This window comes from Hyperolius riggenbachi, chromosome 1 (genome assembly GCF_040937935.1).
Source record: "Hyperolius riggenbachi isolate aHypRig1 chromosome 1, aHypRig1.pri, whole genome shotgun sequence".
NCBI classification, from domain to species: Eukaryota; Metazoa; Chordata; class Amphibia; order Anura; family Hyperoliidae; genus Hyperolius; species Hyperolius riggenbachi.
Genome location: NC_090646.1, coordinates 687760108 through 687783317, shown reverse-complemented (window position 1 = coordinate 687783317; position 23210 = coordinate 687760108). Strand labels below are relative to the sequence as shown.

The 23210-nt window shown below is 48.8% G+C and overlaps 1 protein-coding gene across 1 annotated transcript in view; it reads left to right on the top strand.

Moving 5' to 3' along the window:
* Positions 1-23210, top strand: part of NPR2 (natriuretic peptide receptor 2) — a 253098-nt gene that overhangs the window by 177692 nt on the left and 52196 nt on the right. The window contains exons 15-17 of the mRNA XM_068265792.1: positions 11159-11327; positions 11404-11550; positions 21192-21315. Of these exons, the coding sequence (XP_068121893.1) occupies positions 11159-11327; positions 11404-11550; positions 21192-21315 (440 nt within the window). The remainder of the gene's footprint in view (positions 1-11158; positions 11328-11403; positions 11551-21191; positions 21316-23210) is intronic.

Genomic DNA, 23210 nt, shown 5'->3' with positions numbered 1-23210 from the left:
TCTCTGATTAGTGATGGTCATGTCTAGGAGAAGTCATGGAGAAGCATGTGATCAGTGTGGTCAGGTGATAGATATGTGAGTCTCTGATTAGTGATGGTCATGTCTAGGAGAAGTCATAGAGAAGCATGTGATCAGTGTGGTCTCTGATTAGTGATTAATCTCTGATTAGTGATGGTCATGTCTAGGAGAAGTCATAGAGAAGCATGTGATCAGTGTGGTCAGGTGATAGATATGTGAGTCTCTGATTAGTGATGGTGTGCCTAGGAGAAGTCATAGAGAAGCATGTGATCAGTCTGGTCAGGTGATAGATATGTAAGTCTCTGATTAGTGATGGTCATGTGTCTAGGAGAAGTCATGGAGAAGCATGTGATCAGTCTGGTCAGGTGTTAGATATGTAAGTCTCTGATTAGTGATGGTCGTGTCTAGGAGAAGTCATGGAGAAGCATGTGATCAGTCTGGTCAGGTGATAGATATGTAAGTCTCTGATTAGTGATGGTCGTGTCTGGGAGAAGTCATGGAGAAACATGTGATCAGTGTGGTCAGGTGATAGATATATAAGTCTCTGATTAGTGATGGTCATGTCTAGGAGAAGTCATGGAGAAGCATGCGATCAGTCTGGTCAGGTGATAGATATGTAAGTCTCTGATTAGTGATGGTCATGTCTAGGAGAAGTCATGGAAAAGCATGTGATAAGTGTGGTCAGGTGATAGATATGTAAGTCTCTGATTAGTGATGGTCATGTCTAGAAGAAGTCATGGAGAAGCATGTGATCAGTGTGGTCAGGTGATAGATATGTAAGTCTCTGATTAGTGATGGTCATGTCTAGGAGAAGTCATGGAGAAGCATGTGATCAGTCTGGTCAGGTGATAGATATGTAAGTCTCTGATTAGTGATGGTCATGTCTAGGAGAAGTCATGGAGAAGCATGTGATCAGTGTGGTCAGGTGATAGATATGTGAGTCTCTGATTAGTGATAGTCATGTCTAGGAGAAGTCATGGAGAAGCATGTGATCAGTGTGGTCAGGTGATAGATATCGTGCCGCCGCCCTGAGCGCTGTTGGGAGGGGGGTGCTGTAATGGAGAGGGGGAGCCGCAGCCACGGGGAGGGCAGCCCGACCTTAGGTGGCAACCTAAGAGGGTGAGTATCAGGCAGGGATAGGGGTCAAGACATGGGTCAGGTAAGTATGAGCAGGTACAGGCAGAAGTCAAAGAAGGTGGCCAAGGGTGAGCAGGTTATGGCACAGGTTGAGGCAAGCAGCCGGTATGGATGGTCTGGGATGGGCAGAGGTTAAGGCAAGCTAGAATGGTTAGATTCAAGCAAAGTATATGACCGGCAAGGAAAGTCAGGTTTAGACCTGACTCCCCCCAATAAGAGTCCTGTGCTCACCAGCAGAAGTGAATGACTGGGCAACAAAGCTTAGTTGCCTCCAGTCCAAAAGCCTTGTCTCCACCGCCCTTGCTTTGTCATAGCAGCCTTCTGTGACCCTATACACATTGTCCCAGGGTGGAAAGGCCACAGGAGTCAGGTCAGTCAGGCTCATCGGAGGTTGTTCTATTTTATTCTGACCTCTTCAGATTTCTTATTTGGGATTTCTTCAGAAGCCTTGACTGCAGCGTAGCTCAGAAGGTTGCTCCTCCTGGAAGATGTTCTGGTCATGTAGCAGATTGCCGCAAGCTCCTCCTGCATTTATAATGTCAGATGTGTCTCCCTGTCACATGGCCTGACCGGGTCTGCAAATGGGCTAATAGTGTAATTAGTGCCAATTCTACCAATTCGGTGCCAATGCCTCTGAAGAGAGATGCTAACAGTACCCACCCCTCTATTCAATTTGCATATTACAAGTTAAACTTATTAATTGTCATTTCATCGCAGGAAACTACACACAGCCTATCCTGTGGTAACCCTTTATTAGGTTCCAACATCTATCCATAGATTCCACTTCCAGTATCCAGCCTCCTAACACACTCAGTCTCTTTCCACCTGTCCTCAACTGTCCTGCCTGATCCACCTGCTGGTCTTCCAATGTCTCGCTACAGGGGTGTCACTGGACTCTACGTAACAGCCTGAGGATCCTGCCTGATCCAGTGCGAGGGTCCTGCCTGATCCAGTGCCACCTGCTGGTCTTCCAATGTCTCGCTACAGGGGTGTCACTGGACTTTACATAACAGCCTGAGGATCCTGCCTGATCCAGTGCGAGGATCCTGCCTGATCCAGTGCCACCTGCTGGTCTTCCAATGTCTCGCTACAGGGGTGTCACTGGACTCTACATAACAGCCTGAGGATCCTGCCTGATCCAGTGCGAGGATCCTGCCTGATCCAGTGCAAAGATCCTGTCTGATCCAGTGTGAGGATCCTGTCTGATCCAGTGTGAGGATCCTGCCTGATCAAGTGCCACCTGCTGGTCTTCCAATGTCTCGCTACAGGGGTGTCACTGGACTCAACATAACAGCTTGAGGATCCTGCCTGATCCAGTGTGAGGATCCTGTCTGATCCAATGTGAGGATCCTGCCTGATCCAGTGCCACCTGCTGGTCTTCCAATGTCTCGCTACAGGGGTGTCACTGGACTCTACATAACAGCTTGAGGATCCTGCCTGATCCAGCGCGAGGATCCTGCCTGATCCAGCGCGAGGATCCTGCCTGATCCAGCGCGAGGATCCTGTGTGATCCAGCGCGAGGATCCTGCCTGATCCAGCGTGAAGATCCTGCCTGATCCAGTGCCACCTGCTGGTCTTCCAATGTCTCGCTACAGGGGTGTCACTGGACTCTACATAACAGCTTGAGGATCCTGCCTGATCCAGCGCGAGGATCCTGCCTGATCCAGCGCGAGGATCCTGCCTGATCCAGCGCGAGGATCCTGCGTGATCCAGCGCGAGGATCCTGCCTGATCCAGCGTGAAGATCCTGCCTGATCCAGTGCCACCTGCTGGTCTTCCAGTGTCTCGCTACAGGGGTGTCACTGGACTCTACATAACAGCCTGTTATGTTCTAGTTCTGCTGACAGAACTGCAGATTTTCTCTCTCAGAGAAAATCCCCTTAAAGGGCAGATCTGCACTCCAAGCCTTTTTGACTAACTCAGTCCAAATAACTGAGGCCTACTTAAATTATAACAAAGATCCTGCCTGATCCAGCGCGAGGATCCTGCCTGATCCAGCGCGAGGATCCTGCCTGATCCAGGGCGAGGATCCTGCCTGATCCAGCGCGAGGATCCTGCCTGATCCAGCGCGAGGATCCTGCCTGATCCAGCACGAGGATCCTGCCTGATCCAGCGCGGGGATCCTGCCTGATCCAGCGCGGGGATCCTGCCTGATCCAGCGCGGGGATCCTGCCTGATCCAGTGCGAGGATCCTACCTGATCCAGCGTGAAGATCCTGCCTGATCCAGCGTGAGGATCCTGCCTGATCCAGTGTGAGGATCCTGCCTGATCCAGCGTGAGGATCCTGCCTGATCCAGTGCCACCTGCTGGTCTTCCAGTGTCTCGCTACAGGGGTGTCACTGGACTCTACATAACAGCCTGAGGATCCTGTCTGAGCCAGCGTGAGGATCCTGTCTGATCCAGCGTGAGGATCCTGTCTGATCCAGCGTGAGGATCCTGTCTGATCCAGAGTGAGGATCCTGTCTGATCCAGCGTGAGGATCCTGTCTGATCCAGCGTGAGGATCCTGTCTGATCCAGCGTGAGGATCCTGTCTGATCCAGTGCCACCTGCTGGTCTTCCAATGTCTCGCTACAGGGGTGTCACTGGACTCTACATAACAGCCTGAGGATCCTGCCTGATCCAGTGCGAGGGTCCTGCCTGATCCAGTGCGAGGATCCTGCCTGATCTAGCATGAGGATCCTGTCTGATCCAGTGTGAGGATCCTGTCTGATCCAGTGTGAGGATCCTGTCTGATCCAGTGTGAGGATCCTGTCTGATCCAGTGTGAGTATCCTGTCTGATCCACTGTGAGGATCCTGTCTGATCCACTGTGAGGATCCTGTCTGATCCACTGTGAGGATCCTGTCTGATCCAGCGTGAGGATCCTTTCTGATCCAGCGTGAGGATCCTGCCTGATCCAGCGTGAGGATCCTGCCTGATCAAGCGTGAGGATCCTGCCTGATCCAGCGTGAGGATCCTGTCTGATCCAGCGTGAGGATCCTGTCTGATCCAGCGTGAGGATCCTGTCTGATCCAGTGCCACCTGCTGGTCTTCCAATGTCTAGCTACAGGAGTGTCACTGGACTTTGAGCGCTCCCAGACTGGTGCTGCTGCTCTCTAAGGCTGCTCCAGACATTACATCTCATTTCTGCTACTTTAAATCTCTTAATGGAAAGACTGGACCGAAATGTCAGTGGATGTATCACTTCTCCAGCAACACCTATAACCTTTCAGAACACCTGGATTACTTGGGATGGCAAAGATTTAAGCTGGATTGGATCTTCCTTGGAATCACCAACTGCTGTACACTGCACACCTTCCTTGGAATTGACCTGAGACTTTAAAGACTTTCGGCCTCTTTGTGCCCGCCGTCTCCCATCCTGTGAGTAACTTTCATCGATTATCTACAGCATCTATGCTCAATAGACTATATTTTTCTACACATGTTCCAATCCTTCTTGAGTGGCAGAACCCAAAAAGTGTCTATGGGGCCCTTCCTGTCCACCTCTGTACCACTTAAATATGGGGTGCCCCAGGGCTCAATCCTCTCTCCCCTGCTTTTCACAATTTACATGTTACCACTTGGAAAACTAATCCAAAAACATGGCCTGACATACCACTGCTATGCAGACGACACCCAACTATATCTTTCCTTCAAGCCTGGTGTGACAGACCCAACTCTAACTATAAACGCCTGCTTACGTGAACTACAGAAATGGATGAATGACAACTGGCTGAAACTAAATGCAGACAAAACTGAAGTCCTTCTGATTGGAGGGAAGCGCATGGCAACAAAACAACTTAACTTGCAGTCTTCACCACTGAGAATAGGAGGCACGGATCTACAGAGCCGGGACAAGGTCCTCCAGCACCCAAGGCTGAGACACCAAAGTGCGCCCCTCCATCCCTCCCACCCCAGCCGTCACACACTGATTGCTATTAGACTAAGAGGCGCCACAGGGCCCACAACCTCCCCAACACCTTAATATGTAGATATCTGGCTTGCAGTCACTGCTATGTATCCCTTTTTCTTATTTCTTTCTGCTTCAAACATAATTAGGAATGACAGCTGCATGAATTCTGCGCCCCCTCTTACACTGCGCCCTGAGGCTGGAGCCTCTCCAGCCTATGCCTCGGCCCGGCCCTGCGTATCTACGCAGCTCTGATCATGTGCGTAGCCTGGGAGTTCTAACTGATGGGGATTTAAACTTCAGAACTCACATCTCTGCTGTGGTGAAATCATCCTATTTTCACCTTAAAAGGGTTATTTCTCGAATGAGGAAAAAAATAAAAAGTGGTTTATGCATAAACTATTAAACCTCCTTCTAAAATAGTGTAAAACTTTTTTTCTTTTTTTTTGATGAATGGTTTCATCAATACAACATGTAATGTAAACAGTGACGGATGACAGACTGGGAGGCTAATCCATTTGTTAGGGGTGCGTTTTTTTGACTTTTCACAACCATAACTGCTGCCTACATAGTTTTCACTGGTATCCACTGCTGGCAGGAATCGCCATTGTAGCTGTAGCAGCTGAACTCTGCTGATCTCCTCAATATGTGTGTACATTGTTGCTAGGCAACCAGATAGTCTGTGCAGAGAGTTGTTTGTGCAAAGAGTCATAAGCTGCTGGGAGAATCAGCCAGAATCAGTCCCATCTACACCATATGATTCTTTGTCAGATTCGATTCATTGATTCGATTTGATTCATGAATTCATTGAATCGAATCATGAATCGGACATGTCAGATTGAATCAAATTGAATCAATGAATCGAATCAAATTGAATTGAATCTTACAGGCAGGAGTTATGGTTGTGAAATGAAAGTTAAAAAAAAACACCCCTAACAAATGGATTAGCCTCCCAGTCCGTAATCCGTCACTGTTTACATTACATGTTGCATTGATGAAACCATTCATTTTTTTAAAAAGTTTTTTACAGTATTTTAGAAGGATGTTTAATAGTTTATGCATAAACCACTTTTTATTTTTTTCCTCATTCGTGAAAGAACCCCTTTAACCACTTCCCGACCGCCTAACGCACAGAGGCGGCCGGGAAGTGGAGCCCTTAAGGACCGGCTCACCCACAGAGGCGGCGGTCCATTTAAGGGCATGGGCGGAGCGATCGCGTCATCCGTGACGCGATCCTCCGCCGGCGCCTGTCACTGCTCGCCCGCCGCAACATCCCGCCGGCTATACGGAAGCGCCGGCGGGATGTTAACCCCGCGATCGCCGCATACAAAGTGTATAATACACTTTGTAATGTTTACAAAGTGTATTATACAGGCTGCCTCCTGCCCTGGTGGTCCCAATGTCCGAGGGACCACCAGGGCAGGCTGCAGCCACACTAGTCTGCACCAAGCACACTGATTTCTCCCCTCCCTGCCCCAGATCGCCCACAGCACCCCTCAGACCCCCCCCCTGCCCACCCCCCAGACCACTGTTTGCACCCAATCACCCCCCTAATCACCCATCAATCACTCCCTGTCACTATCTGTCAACGCTATTTTTTTTTATCTCCCCCCCTGCCCACTGCCCCCTCCTGATCACCCCCCACCCCTCAGATTCTCCCCAGACCCCCCCCCAGACCCCCCCCCCGTGTACTGTATGCATCTATCCCCCCTGATCACCTGTCAATCACCTGTCAATCACCCGTCAATCACCCGTCAATCACCCCCTGTCACTGCCACCCATCAATCAGCCCCTAACCTGCCCCTTGCGGGCAATCTGATCACCCACCCACACCAATAGATCGCCCACAGATCCGACATCAGATCACCACCCAAACGCAGTGTTTACATCTATTCTCTCCTCTAAACACCCACTAATTACCCATCAATCACCCCCTATCACCACCTGTCACTGTTACCCATCAGATCAGACCCTAATCTGCCCCTTGCGGGCACCCAATCACCCGCCTACACGCTCAGATTGCCCTCAGACCCCCCCTTATCAATTCGCCAGTGCAATATTTACATCTGTTCTTCCCTGTAATAACCCACTGATCACCTGTCAATCACCTGTCAATCACCCATCAATCACCCCCTGTCACTGCCACCCATCAATCACCCCCTGTCACTGCCACCCATCAATCAGCCCCTAACCTGCCCCTTGCGGGCAATCTGATCACCCACCCACACCAATAGATCGCCCGCAGATCCGACATCAGATCACCACCCAAACGCAGTGTTTACATCTATTCTCTCCTCTAAACACCCACTAATTACCCATCAATCACCCCCTATCACCACCTGTCACTGTTACCCATCAGATCAGACCCTAATCTGCCCCCTGCGGGCACCCAATCACCCGCCTACATGCTCAGATTGCCCTCAGACCCCCCCTTATCAATTCGCCAGGGCATTATTTACATCTGTCCTTCCCTGTAATAACCCACTGATCACCTGTCAATCACCCCCTGTCACTGCCACCCATCAATCACCCCCTGTCACTGCCACCCATCAATCAGCCCCTAACCTGCCCCTTAAGGGCAATCTGATCACCCACCCACACCAATAGATCGCCCGCAGATCCGACATCAGATCACCACCCAAGCGCAGTGTTTACATCTATTGTCTCCTCTAAACACCCACTAATTACCCATCAATCACCCCCTATCACCACCTGTCACTGTTACCCATCAGATCAGACCCTAATCTGCCCCTTGCGGGCACCCAATCACCCGCCTACACGCTCAGATTGCCCTCAGACCCCCCCCCTTATCAATTCGCCAGTGCATTAGTTACATCTGTTCTTCCCTGTAATAACCCACTGATCACCTGTCAATCACCCATCATTTACCCCCTGTCACTGCCACCCATCAATCACCCCCTGGCACTGCCACCCATCAATCACCCCCTGTCTCTGCCACTCATCAATCAGCCCCTAACCTGCTCCTTGCGGGCAATCTGATCACCCACCCACACCAATAGTTCGCCCGCAGATCCGACGTCAGATCACCTCGCAAGGGCAGTGTTTATATCTGTTCTCTACCCTAAACACCCACTAATTACCCATCAATCACCCCCTGTCACTGCTACCTATCAGATTAGACCCCTATCTGCCCCTAGGGCACTCAATCACCCGCCCACACCCTCAGAATGCCCTCAGGCCCCAGCCCTGATCACCTCGCCAGTGCATTGCTTGCATCTATTCCCCCCAATAATCACACCTTGAGACACCCGTCAATCACCTCCTGTCACCCCCTAGCACACCTACCCATCAGAGCAGGCCCTAATTTGCCCCGTGTGGGCTCCTGATCACTCGGCCAAACCCTCAGATCCCATTCAGACCCCCTTCCGATCACCTCCCCAGTGCATTTATTGCATCTATTTTCCCCTCTAACCACCCCCTGAGCCACCCATCAATCACCTCCTGTCACCCCCCTAGCACTCCTATCCATCAGATCAGGCCCAATACAACCTGTCATCTAAAAGGCCACCCTGCATATGACCGGTTCCACAAAATTCGCCCCCTCATAGACCACCTGTCATCAAAATTTGCAGATGCTTATACCCCTGAACAGTCATTTTGAGACATTTGGTTTCCAGACTACTCACGGTTTTGGGCCTGTAAAATGCCAGGGCGGTATAGGAACCCCACAAGTGACCCCATTTTAGAAAGAAGACACCCCAAGGTATTCTGTTAGGTGTATGACGAGTTCATAGAAGATTTTATTTTTTGTCACAAGTTAGCGGAAATTGATTTTTATTGGTTTTTTTCACAAAGTGTCATATTCCGCTAACTTGTGACAAAAAATAAAATCTTCTATGAACTCACCGTACTACTAACAGAATACCTTGGGGTGTCTTCTTTCTAAAATGGGGTCATTTGTGGGGTTCCTATACTGTCCTGGCATTTTAGGGGCCCTAAACCGTGAGGAGTAGTCTTGAAACGAAATTTCTCAAAATGACCTGTGAAATCCTAAAGGTACTCATTGGACTTTGGGCCCTTTAGCGCAGTTAGGGTGCAAAAAATGCCACACATGTGGTATCGCCGTACTCGGGAGAAGTAGTACAATGTGTTTTGGGGTGTATTTTTACACATACCCATGCTGAGTGGGAGAAAGATCTCTGTAAATGGACAATTGTGTGTAAAAAAAATTAACAAATTGTCATTTACAGAGATATTTCTCCCACCCAGCATGGGTATGTTTAAAAATACACCCCAAAACACATTATACTACTTCTCCTGAGTACGGCAATACCACATGTGTGGCACTTTTTTGCAGCCTAACTGCGCTAAGGGGTCCAAAGTCCAATGAGCACCTTTAGGCTTTACAGGGGTGCTTACAATTTAGCACCCCCCAAAATGTCAGGACAGTAAACACACCCCACAAATGACCCCATTTTGGAAAGTAGACCCTTCAAGGTATTCAGAGAGGGGCATGGTGAGTCCGTGGCAGATTTCATTTTTTTTTTGTCGCAAGTTAGAAGAAATGGAAACTTTTTTTTTTTTTGGTCACAAAGTGTCATTTTCCGCTTACTTGTGACAAAAAATAATATCTTCTATGAACTCACTATGCCTCTCAGTGAATACTTTGGGATGTCTTCTTTCCAAAATGGGGTCATTTGGGGGGTATTTATACTATCCTGGAATTCTAGTCCCTCATGAAACATGACAGGCGGTCAGAAAAGTCATAGATGCTTGAAAATGGGAAAATTCACTTTTTGCACCATAGTTTGTAAACGCTATAACTTTTACCCAAACGTCTTGTCTTTTTTGATGAATATAATAAAAAGTAAAAATCGCAGGAGCAATCAAATAGCACCAAAAGAAAGCTTTATTAGTGACAAGAAAAGGAGCCAAAATTCATTTAGGTGGTAGGTTGTATGAGCGAGCAATAAACCGTGAAAGCTGCAGTGGTCTGAATGGAAAAAAAGTGGCCGGTCCTTAAGGGGTAGAAAGCCCTAGGTCCTCAAGTGGTTAAGAACATTGCAAAAATCAAGCACCTCATCCCCCCAGAAGATCTGCCAACCTTAGTCCACGCCTTCATTACCTCCCGACTGGACTACTGTAATGCTCTCTACACTGGCCTTCCAAAAAAGGTCTTGCACCGCCTTCAGCTGATACAGAATACTGCTGCCAGACTGCTAACCAACCAACCCCGTCACTGCCACATAACGCCAGTCCTGCACTCCCTTCACTGGCTACCTATAGAATGGAGGGTCCTATTCAAGATCGGCCTACTGATATTTAAATCCCTGAATAATTTAGGCCCTGGATACATGAAAGATATGTTGCAGCTGTGTAGCAATCCCCGCATTCTCAGATCCACAGGTTCTAATAATCTAGTCATACCCAGAGTCCACTTGGAAACTTTTGGTCCCAGAGCCTTCTGTCATGCTGCTTCTACATTATGGAACTCCTTACCTCAACAGATCAGGACAGCTCCATCCCTGGACGTGTTTAAATCCAGACTGAAAACCCACCTGTTCAGTTTGGCATTTGCAGAAATATAACTTTTGTTGCGTGAATACTTCATCCTACTAATTACTGAATCTGAGAGAGCCTAAGCGCTTTGAGTCCTATGTATTGTATTGTATATAACAGCGTGAGGATCGTACCTGATCCAGCGTGAGGATCCTGTCTGATCCAGTATGAGGAACCTGCCTGATCCAGCGTGAGGATCCTGCCTGATCCAGTATGAGGAACCTGCCTAATCCAGCGTGAGGATCCTGCTTGATCCAGTATGAGGATCCTGCCTGATCCAGCGTGAGGATCCTGCCTGATCCAGCGTGAGGATCCTGCCTGATCCAGTATGAGGAACCTGCCTAATCCAGCGTGAGGATCCTGCTTGATCCAGTATGAGGATCCTGCCTGATCCAGCGTGAGGATCCTGCCTGATCCAGTGCCACCTGCTGGTCTTCCAATGCCTAGCTACAGGGGTGGCACAGGACTCTATATAACAGTGCGAGGGGCTATTTAACGTATAGGTGGTGCTACAGAGTGACAGTCAGAGCCTCAGGCTGTACTGCCATTTGTTATAAAAGTTGTAAACATAAAGCATTTGGTCCCCCCCCCCCAGAGATCGTACAGAAGGTCAGGAATGGACAGCGACCCTTCTTCAGGCCCACGGTGGACACCAGCTGTCACAGTGAGGAGCTGGGAATTCTCATGGACAGATGTTGGGCTGAGGACTCGATGGACCGACCAGACTTTAACCAGATTAAGATGTACATTTGCAAGTTCAACAAGTGAGTGTCTGCACAGAGTCCAGTGATGGGCGGGGTTTGTACAGGGCACATGGAGTGACCTCTTTGTGTTTTCCAGGGAGGGCACAACCAGCATCCTGGACAATTTACTGTCCCGTATGGAGCAGTACGCCAACAACCTGGAGAAATTGGTAGAAGAGCGAACTCAGGCCTACCTGGAGGAGAAACGCAAGGCTGAGAACCTGCTCTACCAGATCCTTCCACAGTGAGTTCACCGATACCCTGACATATCCACAACACACATCCAAAAAGCTTCTTCTGAGTGTGAGCTCTGGGCTGCAGCAACTCTCCCTGTGTCCTGATATGACCCAGCTTCCCTCCCATTAGCAGCCATTGTTGTACAGTCAGGCAGAATGTGATCAGGTTTGTTCTCTGGCGGGAGTAAGATAAGGAATCAGCCTCCATAAGTACTCCATGATATTCTTTATGCATGGTCACCATGGTTACAATTTGGCATTGTAATTACAAATTACACTGCAAAATGTACTGTGTGTGAAATTTTGGCTCATAGAATTCCTCCTCTCACAACCTGGACTGGTGGTCAAGATCTCCTTCCTGGGTCACATCAGGCCACAGTGGTGGCTGTTGACTGCTTAGTTGTATGACTGCTGTCTGTACAATAGATGCTGTTCTGGTTTTGCTGAAGAGAAGTTCTCCAGGTATGTATATGTTGTGTTTGCAGCACACTCCCCTCCTGACACTCTGTTATATGTTGTGTTTGCAGCACACTCCCCACCTGACACTCTGTTATATGTTGTGTTTGCAGCACACCCCTCTCCTGACACTGTGTTATTTGTTGTGTTTGCAGCACACTCCCCTCCTGACACTCCGGTATATGTTGTGTTTGCGGCACACTCCTCTCCTGACACTGTGTTATTTGTTGTGTTTGCAGCACACTCCCCTCCTGACACTCTGTTATATGTTATATTTGCGGCACACTCCCCTCCTGACACTCCGGTATATGTTGTGTTTGCGGCACACTCCTCTCCTGACACTGTGTTATTTGTTGTGTTTGCAGCACACTCCCCTCCTGACACTCTGTTATATGTTATATTTGCAGCACACTCCCCTCCTGACACTCCGGTATATGTTGTGTTTGCGGCACACTCCTCTCCTGACACTGTGTTATTTGTTGTGTTTGCAGCACACTCCCCGCCTGACACTCTGTTATATGTTATATTTGCGGCACACTCCCCTCCTGACACTCTGTTATATGTTGTGTTTGCGGCACACTCCTCTCCTGACACTCTGTTATATGTTGTGTTTGCAGCACACTCCCCTCCTGACACTCTGTTATATGTTGTGTTTGCAGCACACTCCCCTCCTGACACTGTTATATGTTGTGTTTGCAGCACACTCCCCTCCTGACACTCTGTTATATGTTGTATTTGCAGCACACTCCTCTCCTGACACTGTGTTATTTGTTGTGTTTGCAGCACACTCCCCTCCTGACACTCTGTTATATGTTGTGTTTGCGGCACACTCCTCTCCTGACACTCTGTTATATGTTGTGTTTGCGGCACACTCCCCTCCTGACACTCTGTTATATGTTGTGTTTGCAGCACACTCCCCTCCTGACACTCTGTTATATGTTGTATTTGCAGCACACTCCTCTCCTGACACTGTGTTATTTGTTGTGTTTGCAGCACACTCCCCTCCTGACACTCTGTTATATGTTGTGTTTGCAGCACACTCCTCTCCTGACACTGTGTTATTTGTTGTGTTGGCAGCACACTCCCCTCCTGACACTCTGTTATATGTTGTGTTTGCGGCACACTACCCTCCTGACACTCTGTTATATGTTGTGTTTGCGGCACACTCCCCTCCTGACACTCTGTTATATGTTGTGTTTGCAGCACACTCCTCTCCTGACACTGTGTTATTTGTTGTGTTTGCAGCACACTCCCCTCCTGACACTCCGGTATATGTTGTGTTTGCGGCACACTCCCCTCCTGACACTGTGTTATTTGTTGTGTTTGCAGCACACTCCCCACCTGACACTCTGTTATATGTTGTGTTTGCAGCACACTCCTCTCCTGACACTCTGTTATATGTTGTGTTTGCAGCACACTCCCCTCCTGACACTCTGTTATATGTTGTGTTTGCGGCACACTCCTCTCCTGACACTCTGTTATATGTTGTGTTTGCGGCACACTCCCCTCCTGACACTCTGTTATATGTTGTGTTTGCAGCACACTCCTCTCCTGACACTATGTTATATGTTGTGTTTGCGACACACTCCCCTCCTGACACTCTGTTATATGTTGTGTTTGCAGCACACTACCCTCCTGACACTCTGTTATATGTTGTGTTTGCAGCACACTCCTCTCCTGACACTGTGTTATTTGTTGTGTTTGCAGCACACTCCCCTCCTGACACTCCGGTATATGTTGTGTTTGCGGCACACTCCCCTCCTGACACTCTGTTATATGTTGTGTTTGCAGCACACTCCTCTCCTGACACTGTGTAATTTGTTGTGTTGGCAGCACACTGCCCTCCTGACACTCTGTTATATGTTGTGTTTGCAGCACACTCCTCTCCTGACACTCTGTTATATGTTGTATTTGCGGCACACTCCCCTCCTGACACTCTGTTATATGTTGTGTTTGCGGCACACTCCTCTCCTGACACTCTGTTACATGTTGTGTTTGTGGCACACTACCCTCCTGACACTCTGTTATATGTTGTATTTGCGGCACACTCCCCTCCTGACACTCTGTTATATGTTGTGTTTATGGCACACTCCCCTCCTGACACTGTTATATGTTGTGTTTGCGGCACACTCCCCTCCTGACACTCTGTTATATGTTGTGTTTGCGGCACACTCCCCTCCTGACACTCTGTTATATGTTGTGTTTGCGGCACACTCCCCTCCTGACACTCTGTTATATGTTTGTGTTTGCGGCACACTCCCCTCCTGACACTCTGTTATAGGATGTGTTTGCGGCACACTCCCCTCCTGACACTCTGTTATATGTTGTGTTTGCAGCACACTCCCCTCCTGACACTGTTATATGTTGTGTTTGCGGCACACTCCCCTCCTGACACTCTGTTATATGTTGTGTTTGCGGCACACTCCCCTCCTGACACTCTGTTATATGTTGTGTTTGCAGCACACTCCCCTCCTGACACTGTTATATGTTGTGTTTGCGGCACACTCCCCTCCTGACACTCTGTTATATGTTGTGTTTGCGGCACACTCCCCTCCTGACACTCTGTTATATGTTGTGTTTGCAGCACACTCCCCTCCTGACACTCTGTTATATGTTGTGTTTGCGGCACACTCCCCTCCTGACACTCTGTTATATGTTGTGTTTGCGGCACACTCCCCTCCTGACACTCTGTTATATGTTGTGTTTGCAGCACACTCCCTTCCTGACACTCTGTTATATGTTGTGTTTGCAGCACACTCCCCTCCTGACAGTCTGTTATATGTTCTGTTTGCAGCACACTCCCCTCCTGACACTCTTTTATATGTTGTGTTTGTGGCACACTCCCCTCCTGACACTCTGTTATATGTTGTGTTTGTGGCACACTACCCTCCTGACACTCTGTTATATGTTGTATTTGCGGCACACTCCTCTCCTGACACTCTGTTATATGTTGTGTTTGTGGCACACTCCCCTCCTGACACTGTTATATGTTGTGTTTGCGGCACACTCCCCTCCTGACACTCTGTTATATGTTGTGTTTGCGGCACACTCCCCTCCTGACACTCTGTTATATGTTGTGTTTGCGGCACACTCCCCTCCTGACACTCTGTTATATGTTTGTGTTTGCGGCACACTCCCCTCCTGACACTCTGTTATAGGATGTGTTTGCGGCACACTCCCCTCCTGACACTCTGTTATATGTTGTGTTTGCAGCACACTCCCCTCCTGACACTGTTATATGTTGTGTTTGCGGCACACTCCCCTCCTGACACTCTGTTATATGTTGTGTTTGCGGCACACTCCCCTCCTCACACTCTGTTATATGTTGTGTTTGTGGCACACTCCCCTCCTGACACTCTGTTATATGTTGTGTTTATGGCACACTCCCCTCCTGACACTCTGTTATATGTTGTGTTTGCGGCACACTCCCCCCCCCCCCCGACACTCTGTTATATGTTGTGTTTGCGGCACACTCCTCTCCTGACACTCTGTTATATGTTGTGTTTGTGGCACACTCCCCTCCTGACACTCTGTTATATGTTGTGTTTGCGGCACACTACCCTCCTGACACTCTGTTATATGTTGTGTTTGTGGCACACTCCTCTCCTGACACTCTGTTATATGTTGTGTTTGTGGCACACTCCTCTCCTGACACTCAGTTATATGTTGTGTTTGCGGCACACTACCCTCCTGACACTCTGTTATATGTTGTTTTTTCGGGACACACTCCCCTCCTGACACTCTGTTATATGTTGTATTTGCGGCACACTCCCCTCCTGACACTGTTATTTGTTGTGTTTGCGGCACACTCCCCTCCTGACACTCTGTTATATGTTGTGTTTGCGGCACACTCCCCTCCTGACACTCTGTTATATGTTGTGTTTGCGGCACACTCCCCTCCTGACACTCTGTTATATGTTGTGTTTGCGGCACACTCCCCTCCTGACACTCTGTTATATGTTGTGTTTGCGGCACAGTCCTCTCCTGACACTGTTATTTGTTGTGTTTGCGGCACACTCTCCTCCTGACACTCTGTTATATGTTGTGTTTGCGGCACACTCCTCTCCTGACACTCTGTTATATGTTGTGTTTGTGGCACACTCCCCTCCTGACACTGTTATATGCTGTGTTTGCGGCACACTCCCCTCCTGACACTCTGTTATATGTTGTGTTTGCGGCACACTCCCCTCCTGACACTCTGTTATATGTTGTGTTTGCGGCACACTCCCCTCCTGACACTCTGTTATATGTTTGTGTTTGCGGCACACTCCCCTCCTCACACTCTGTTATATGTTGTGTTTGTGGCACACTCCCCTCCTCACACTCTGTTATATGTTGTGTTTGTGGCACACTCCCCTCCTGACACTCTGTTATATGTTGTGTTTGCGGCACAGTCCTCTCCTGACACTGTTATTTGTTGTGTTTGCGGCACACTCTCCTCCCGACACTCTGTTATATGTTGTGTTTGCTGGACACTCCTCTCCTGACACTTTGTTATATGTTGTGTTTGCGGCACACTCCCCTCCTGACACTCTGTTATTTGTTGTGTTTGCGGCACACTCCCCTCCTGACACTGTTATATGTTGTGTTTGCGGCACACTCCTCTCCTGACACTCTGTTATATGTTGTGTTTGCGGCACACTCCCCTCCTGACACTCTGTTATATGTTGTGTTTGTGGCACACTCCCCTCCTGACACTCTGTTATATGTTGTGTTTGTGGCACACTCCCCTCCTGACACTCTGTTATATGTTTGTGTTTGCGGCACACTCCCCTCCTGACACTCTGTTATATGTTGTATTTGCAGGACACTCCCCTCCTGACACTCTGTTATATGTTGTGTTTGTGGCACACTCCCCTCCTGACACTCTGTTATATGTTGTGTTTGCGGCACACTCCCCTCCTGACACTCTGTTATATGTTGTGTTTGCAGCACACTCCTCTCCTGACACTCCGGTATATGTTGTGTTTGCGACACACTCCTTTCCTGACACTCTGTTATATGTTGTGTTTGCGGCACACTCCCCTCCTGACACTCTGTTATATGTTGTGTTTGCGGCACACTCCCCTCCTGACACTCTGTTATATGTTGTGTTTGCGGCACACTCCCCTCCTGACACTCTGTTATATGTTGTGTTTGCGGCACACTCCCCTCCTGACACTCTGTTATATGCTTGTGTTTGCGGCACACTCCCCTCCTCACACTCTGTTATATGTTGTGTTTGTGGCACACTCCCCTCCTGACACTCTGTTATATGTTGTGTTTGCGGCACACTCCCCCCCCGACACTCTGTTATATGTTGTGTTTGCGGCACACTCCTCTCCTGACACTCTGTTATATGTTGTGTTTGTGGCACACTACCCTCCTGACACTCTGTTATATGTTGTTTTTTCGGGACACACTCCCCTCCTGACACTCTGTTATCTGTTGTATTTGCGGCACACTCCCCTCCTGACACTGTTATTTGTTGTGTTTGCGGCACACTCCCCTCCTGACACTCTGTTATATGTTGTGTTTGCGGCACACTCCCCTCCTGACACTCTGTTATATGTTGTGTTTGCGGCACACTCTGCTCCCGACACTCTGTTATATGTTGTGTTTGCTGGACACTCCTCTCCTGACACTTTGTTATATGTTGTGTTTGCGGCACACTCCCCTCCTGACACTCTGTTATTTGTTGTGTTTGCGGCACACTCCCCTCCTGACACTGTTATATGTTGTGTTTGCGGCACACTCCTCTCCTGACACTCTGTTATATGTTGTGTTTGCGGCACACTCCCCTCCTGACACTCTGTTATATGTTGTGTTTGTGGCACACTCCCCTCCTGACACTCTGTTATATGTTGTGTTTGTGGCACACTCCCCTCCTGACACTCTGTTATATGTTTGTGTTTGCGGCACACTCCCCTCCTGACACTCTGTTATATGTTGTATTTGCAGGACACTCCCCTCCTGACACTCTGTTATATGTTGTGTTTGTGGCACACTACCCTCCTGACACTCTGTTATATGTTGTGTTTGCGGCACACTCCCCTCCTGACACTCTGTTATATGTTGTGTTTGCAGCACACTCCTCTCCTGACACTCCGGTATATGTTGTGTTTGCGACACACTCCTTTCCTGACACTCTGTTATATGTTGTGTTTGCGGCACACTCCCCTCCTGACACTCTGTTATATGTTGTGTTTGCGGCACACTCCCCTCCTGACACTCTGTTATATGTTGTGTTTGCGGCACACTCCCCTCCTGACACTCTGTTATATGTTGTGTTTGCGGCACACTCCCCTCCTGACACTCTGTTATATGCTTGTGTTTGCGGCACACTCCCCTCCTCACACTCTGTTATATGTTGTGTTTGTGGCACACTCCCCTCCTGACACTCTGTTATATGTTGTGTTTGCGGCACACTCCCCCCCCCGACACTCTGTTATATGTTGTGTTTGCGGCACACTCCTCTCCTGACACTCTGTTATATGTTGTGTTTGTGGCACACTACCCTCCTGACACTCTGTTATATGTTGTTTTTTCGGGACACACTCCCCTCCTGACACTCTGTTATCTGTTGTATTTGCGGCACACTCCCCTCCTGACACTGTTATTTGTTGTGTTTGCGGCACACTCCCCTCCTGACACTCTGTTATATGTTGTGTTTGCGGCACACTCCCCTCCTGACACTCTGTTATATGTTGTGTTTGCGGCACACTCCCCTCCTGACACTCTGTTATATGTTTGTGTTTGCGGCACACTCCCCTCCTCACACTCTGTTATATGTTGTGTTTGTGGCACACTCCCCTCCTGACACTCTGTTATATGTTGTGTTTGTGGCACACTCCCCTCCTGACACTCTGTTATATGTTGTGTTTGCGGCACAGTCCTCTCCTGACACTGTTATTTGTTGTGTTTGCGGCACACTCTCCTCCTGACACTCTGTTATATGTTGTGTTTGCTGGACACTCCCCTCCTGACACTTTGTTATATGTTGTGTTTGCGGCACACTCCCCTCCTGACACTCTGTTATATGTTGTGTTTGCGGCACACTCCTCTCCTGACACTCTGTTATATGTTGTGTTTGCGGCACACTACCCTCCTGACACTCTGTTATATGTTGTGTTTGCAGCACACTCCCCTCCTGACACTCTGTTATATGTTGTGTTTGCGGCACACTCCCCTCCTGACACTCTGTTATATGTTGTGTTTGCGGCACACTCCCCTCCTGACACTCTGTTTTATGTTGTGTTTACGGCACACTCCCCTCCTGACACTGTTATATGTTGTGTTTGCAGCACACTCCTCTCCTGACACTGTTATATGTTGTGTTTGCGGCACGCTCCCCTCCTGACACTCTGTTATAGGATGTGTTTGCGGCACACTCCCCTCCTGACACTCTGGTATAGGATGTGTTTGCGGCACACTTCCCTCCTGACACTCTGTAATAGGGTGTGTTTGCGGCACACTCCCCTCCTGACACTGTGTTATATGTTGTGTTTGCGGCACACTCCCCTCCTGACACTCTGTTATATGTTGTGTTTGCGGCACACTCCCCTCCTGACACTCTGTTATATGTTGTGTTTGCGGCACACTCCCCTCCTGACACTCTGTTATATGTTGTGTTTGCGGCACACTCCCCTCCTGACACTCTGTTATAGGATGTGTTTGTGGCACACTCCCCTCCTGACACTCTGTTATAGGATGTGTTTGCGGCACACTCCCCTCCTGACACTCTGTTATATGTTGTGTTTGCGGCACACTCCCCTCCTGACACTGTTATATGTTGTGTTTGCGGCACACTCCCCTCCTGACACTCTGTTATATGTTGTGTTTGCGGCACACTCCCCTCCTGACACTCTGTTATATGTTGTGTTTGCAGCACACTCCCCTCCTGACACTCTGTTATATGTTGTGTTTGCGGCACGCTACCCTCCTGACACTCTGTTATATGTTGTGTTTGCGGCACACTCCCCTCCTGACACTCTGTTATATGTTGTGTTTGCGACACACTCCTTTCCTGACACTCTGTTATATGTTGTGTTTGCAGCACACTCCCCTCCTGACACTCTGTTATATGTTGTGTTTGTAGCACACTCCCCTCCTGACACTCTGTTATATGTTGTGTTTGCAGCACACTCCCCTCCTGACACTCTGTTATATGTTGTGTTTGTAGCACACTCCCCTCCTGACACTGTTATATGTTGTGTTGGCGGCACACTCCCCTCCTGACACTCTGTTATATGTTGTGTTTGCGGCACACTCCCCTCCTGACACTCTGTTATATGTTGTGTTTGCGGCACACTCCCCTCCTGACACTCTGTTATATGTTGTGTTTGCGGCACACTCCCCTCCTGACACTCTGTTATATGTTGTGTTTGCGGCACACTCCCCTCCAGACACTCTGTTATATGTTGTGTTTGCGGCACACTCCCCTCCTGACACTGTTATATGTTGTGTTTGCAGCATACTCCTCTCCTGACACTGTTATATGTTGTGTTTGTGGCACACTCCCCTCCTGACACTCTGTTATATGTTGTGTTTGTGGCACACTCCCCTCCTGACACTGTTATATGTTGTGTTTGCGGCACACTCCCCTCCTGACACTCTGTTATATGTTGTGTTTGCGGCACACTCCCCTCCTGACAGTCTGTTTAGGATGTGTTTGTGGCACATTCCCCTCCTGACACTCTGTTATATGTTGTGTTTGCGGCACACTACCCTCCTGACACTCTGTTATATGTTGTGTTTGCGGCACACTCCCCTCCTGACACTGTTATATGTTGTGTTTGCGGCACACTCCCCTCCTAACACTCTGTTATATGTTGTGTTTGCGGCACACTCCCCTCCTGACACTCTGTTATATGTTGTGTTTGCGGCACACTACCCTCCTGACACTCTGTTATATGTTGTGTTTGCGGCACACTCCCCTCCTGACACTGTTATATGTTGTGTTTGCGGCACACTCCTCTCTTGACACTCTGTTATATGTTGCGTTTGCGGCACACTCCCCTCCTGACACTCTGTTATAGGATGTGTTTGCGGCACACTCCCCTCCTGACACTCTGTTATATGTTGTGTTTGTGGCACACTCCCCTCCTGACACTCTGTTATATGTTGCGTTTGCGGCACACTCCCCTCCTGACACTCTGTTATAGGATGTGTTTGCGGCACACTCCCCTCCTGACACTGTCTGTTGTATTTGTAGTTCAGTGGCAGAGCAGCTGAAGAGGGGGGAGACGGTCCAGGCCGAAGCCTTCGACAGTGTCACTATTTACTTCAGTGACATTGTGGGGTTCACATCGATGTCTGCGGAAAGCACCCCGATGCAGGTAACACTCACTCTCACCAGTTGTATTGTGCCAGGTGTATGTCCAGGCACAAGAAAAGCCAATCAATTTACCAACATTTTACTATTAAATTTCCCCAGCAAACCAATAATTCAATGGGCCCTCAGTCACATACTCTGTCACTACAAATCTCAGCATGCCCTGCCTGCCACAACCTTTCATAATCCCAATCATAGGTAAACATATTGTATACTGTAAGCTGGTCACGGCTCCATCACCCTTTTGTGTCTTGGAATGTGTTATTCTTTTTGATCATAATGTTACATTTGTCACTGTTATTATTCTTTCTGTATTTTGTACCAGTGTCTGTATTATTATGTACTCCATGCTTGTTTATTAGTCTGTACAGAGTTCAGGATGGGTTGGAGAGGTGGAGGACACAAGCTGCAGAGATCAGGATGGATTGGAGAGGTGGAGGACACAAGCTGTAGAGTTCAGGATGGGTTGGAGAGGTGGAGGACACAAGCTGCAGAGTTCAGGCTGGGTTGGAGAGGTGGAGGACACAAGCTGCAGAGTTCAGGATGGGTTGGAGAGGTGGAAGACACACACTGCAGAGTTCAGGATGGGTTGGAGAGGTGGAGGACACAAGCTGCAGAGTTCAGGATGGGTTGGAGAGGTGGAGGACACACGCTGCAGAGTTCAGGATGGGTTGGAGAGGTGGAGGACACAAGCTGCAGAGTTCAGGCTGGATAGGAGAGGTGGAGGACACAAGCTGCAGAGTTCAGGATGGATTGGAGAGGTGGAGGACACAAGCTGCAGAGTTCAGGATGGGTTGGAGAGGTGGAGGACACAAGCTGCAGAGTTCAGGATGGGTTGGAGAGGTGGAGGACACAAGCTGCAGAGTTCAGGCTGGATTGGAGAGGTGGAGGACACAAGCTGCAGAGTTCAGCATGGGTTGGAGAGGTGGAGGATACAAGATGCAGAGTTCAGGATGGGTTGGAGAGGTGGAGGACACAAGCTGCAGAGTTCAGGATGGGTTGGAGAGGTGGAGGACACATGCTGCAGAGTTCAGGATGGGTTGGAGAGGTGGAGGACACAAGCTGCAGAATTCAGGATGGGTTGGAGAGGAGGAGGACACAAGCTGCAGAGTTCAGGATGGGTTGGAGAGGTAGAGGACACAAGCTGCAGAGTTCAGGATGGGTTGGAGAGGTGGAGGACACAAGCTGCAGAGTTCAGGATGGGTTGGAGAGGTGGAGGACACAAGCTGCAGAGTTTAGGATGGGTTGGAGAGGTGTCAGCTGACAATTCTATCAGGTTTCATTGGTCCAGCACTTAGGGGAGGCGCTGGAGAGCGCTTGTGTATATATACTGGGTGCTGGTCATTTCTCTGGTGTCTGGCGTTGCGATCACTACGTGGTAGCACTCAGACCTTGTCAGTATCTGTCAGTATCTGTGATTATCTGTGTTATTATTTAGACCAGTTCCAGGGTGTTGATGACTACGGAACTCACACCCAAAACTAGGAATTCTGTGTTATCATCTGTTATACTTCAGACTAGTTCCAGGGTGTTGATGACTACGGAGCTCACACCCAAGACTAGGAATTCTGTGTTACCATCTGTTATACTTCAGACTAGTTCCAGGGTGTTGATGACTACGGAGCTCACACACAAGACTAGGAATTCTGTGTTACCATCTGTTATACTTCAGACTAGTTCCAGGGTGTTGATGATCACGGAGCTCACACCAAGACTAGGCATTGTTTATTACCTGTTATGACCTTCCGCTTTCCTGACCTTCCTCTGATTACTGATTTTGTACTTCGCTATATCTGATACCCTGTTGCCGACCTGACTTGTCCGACCTCGAGAACTATCTCCTCTGGTTAGAGAGAGTTCACAGATCTGTCAGTGACACTCCACCATTGGTGTCACTTA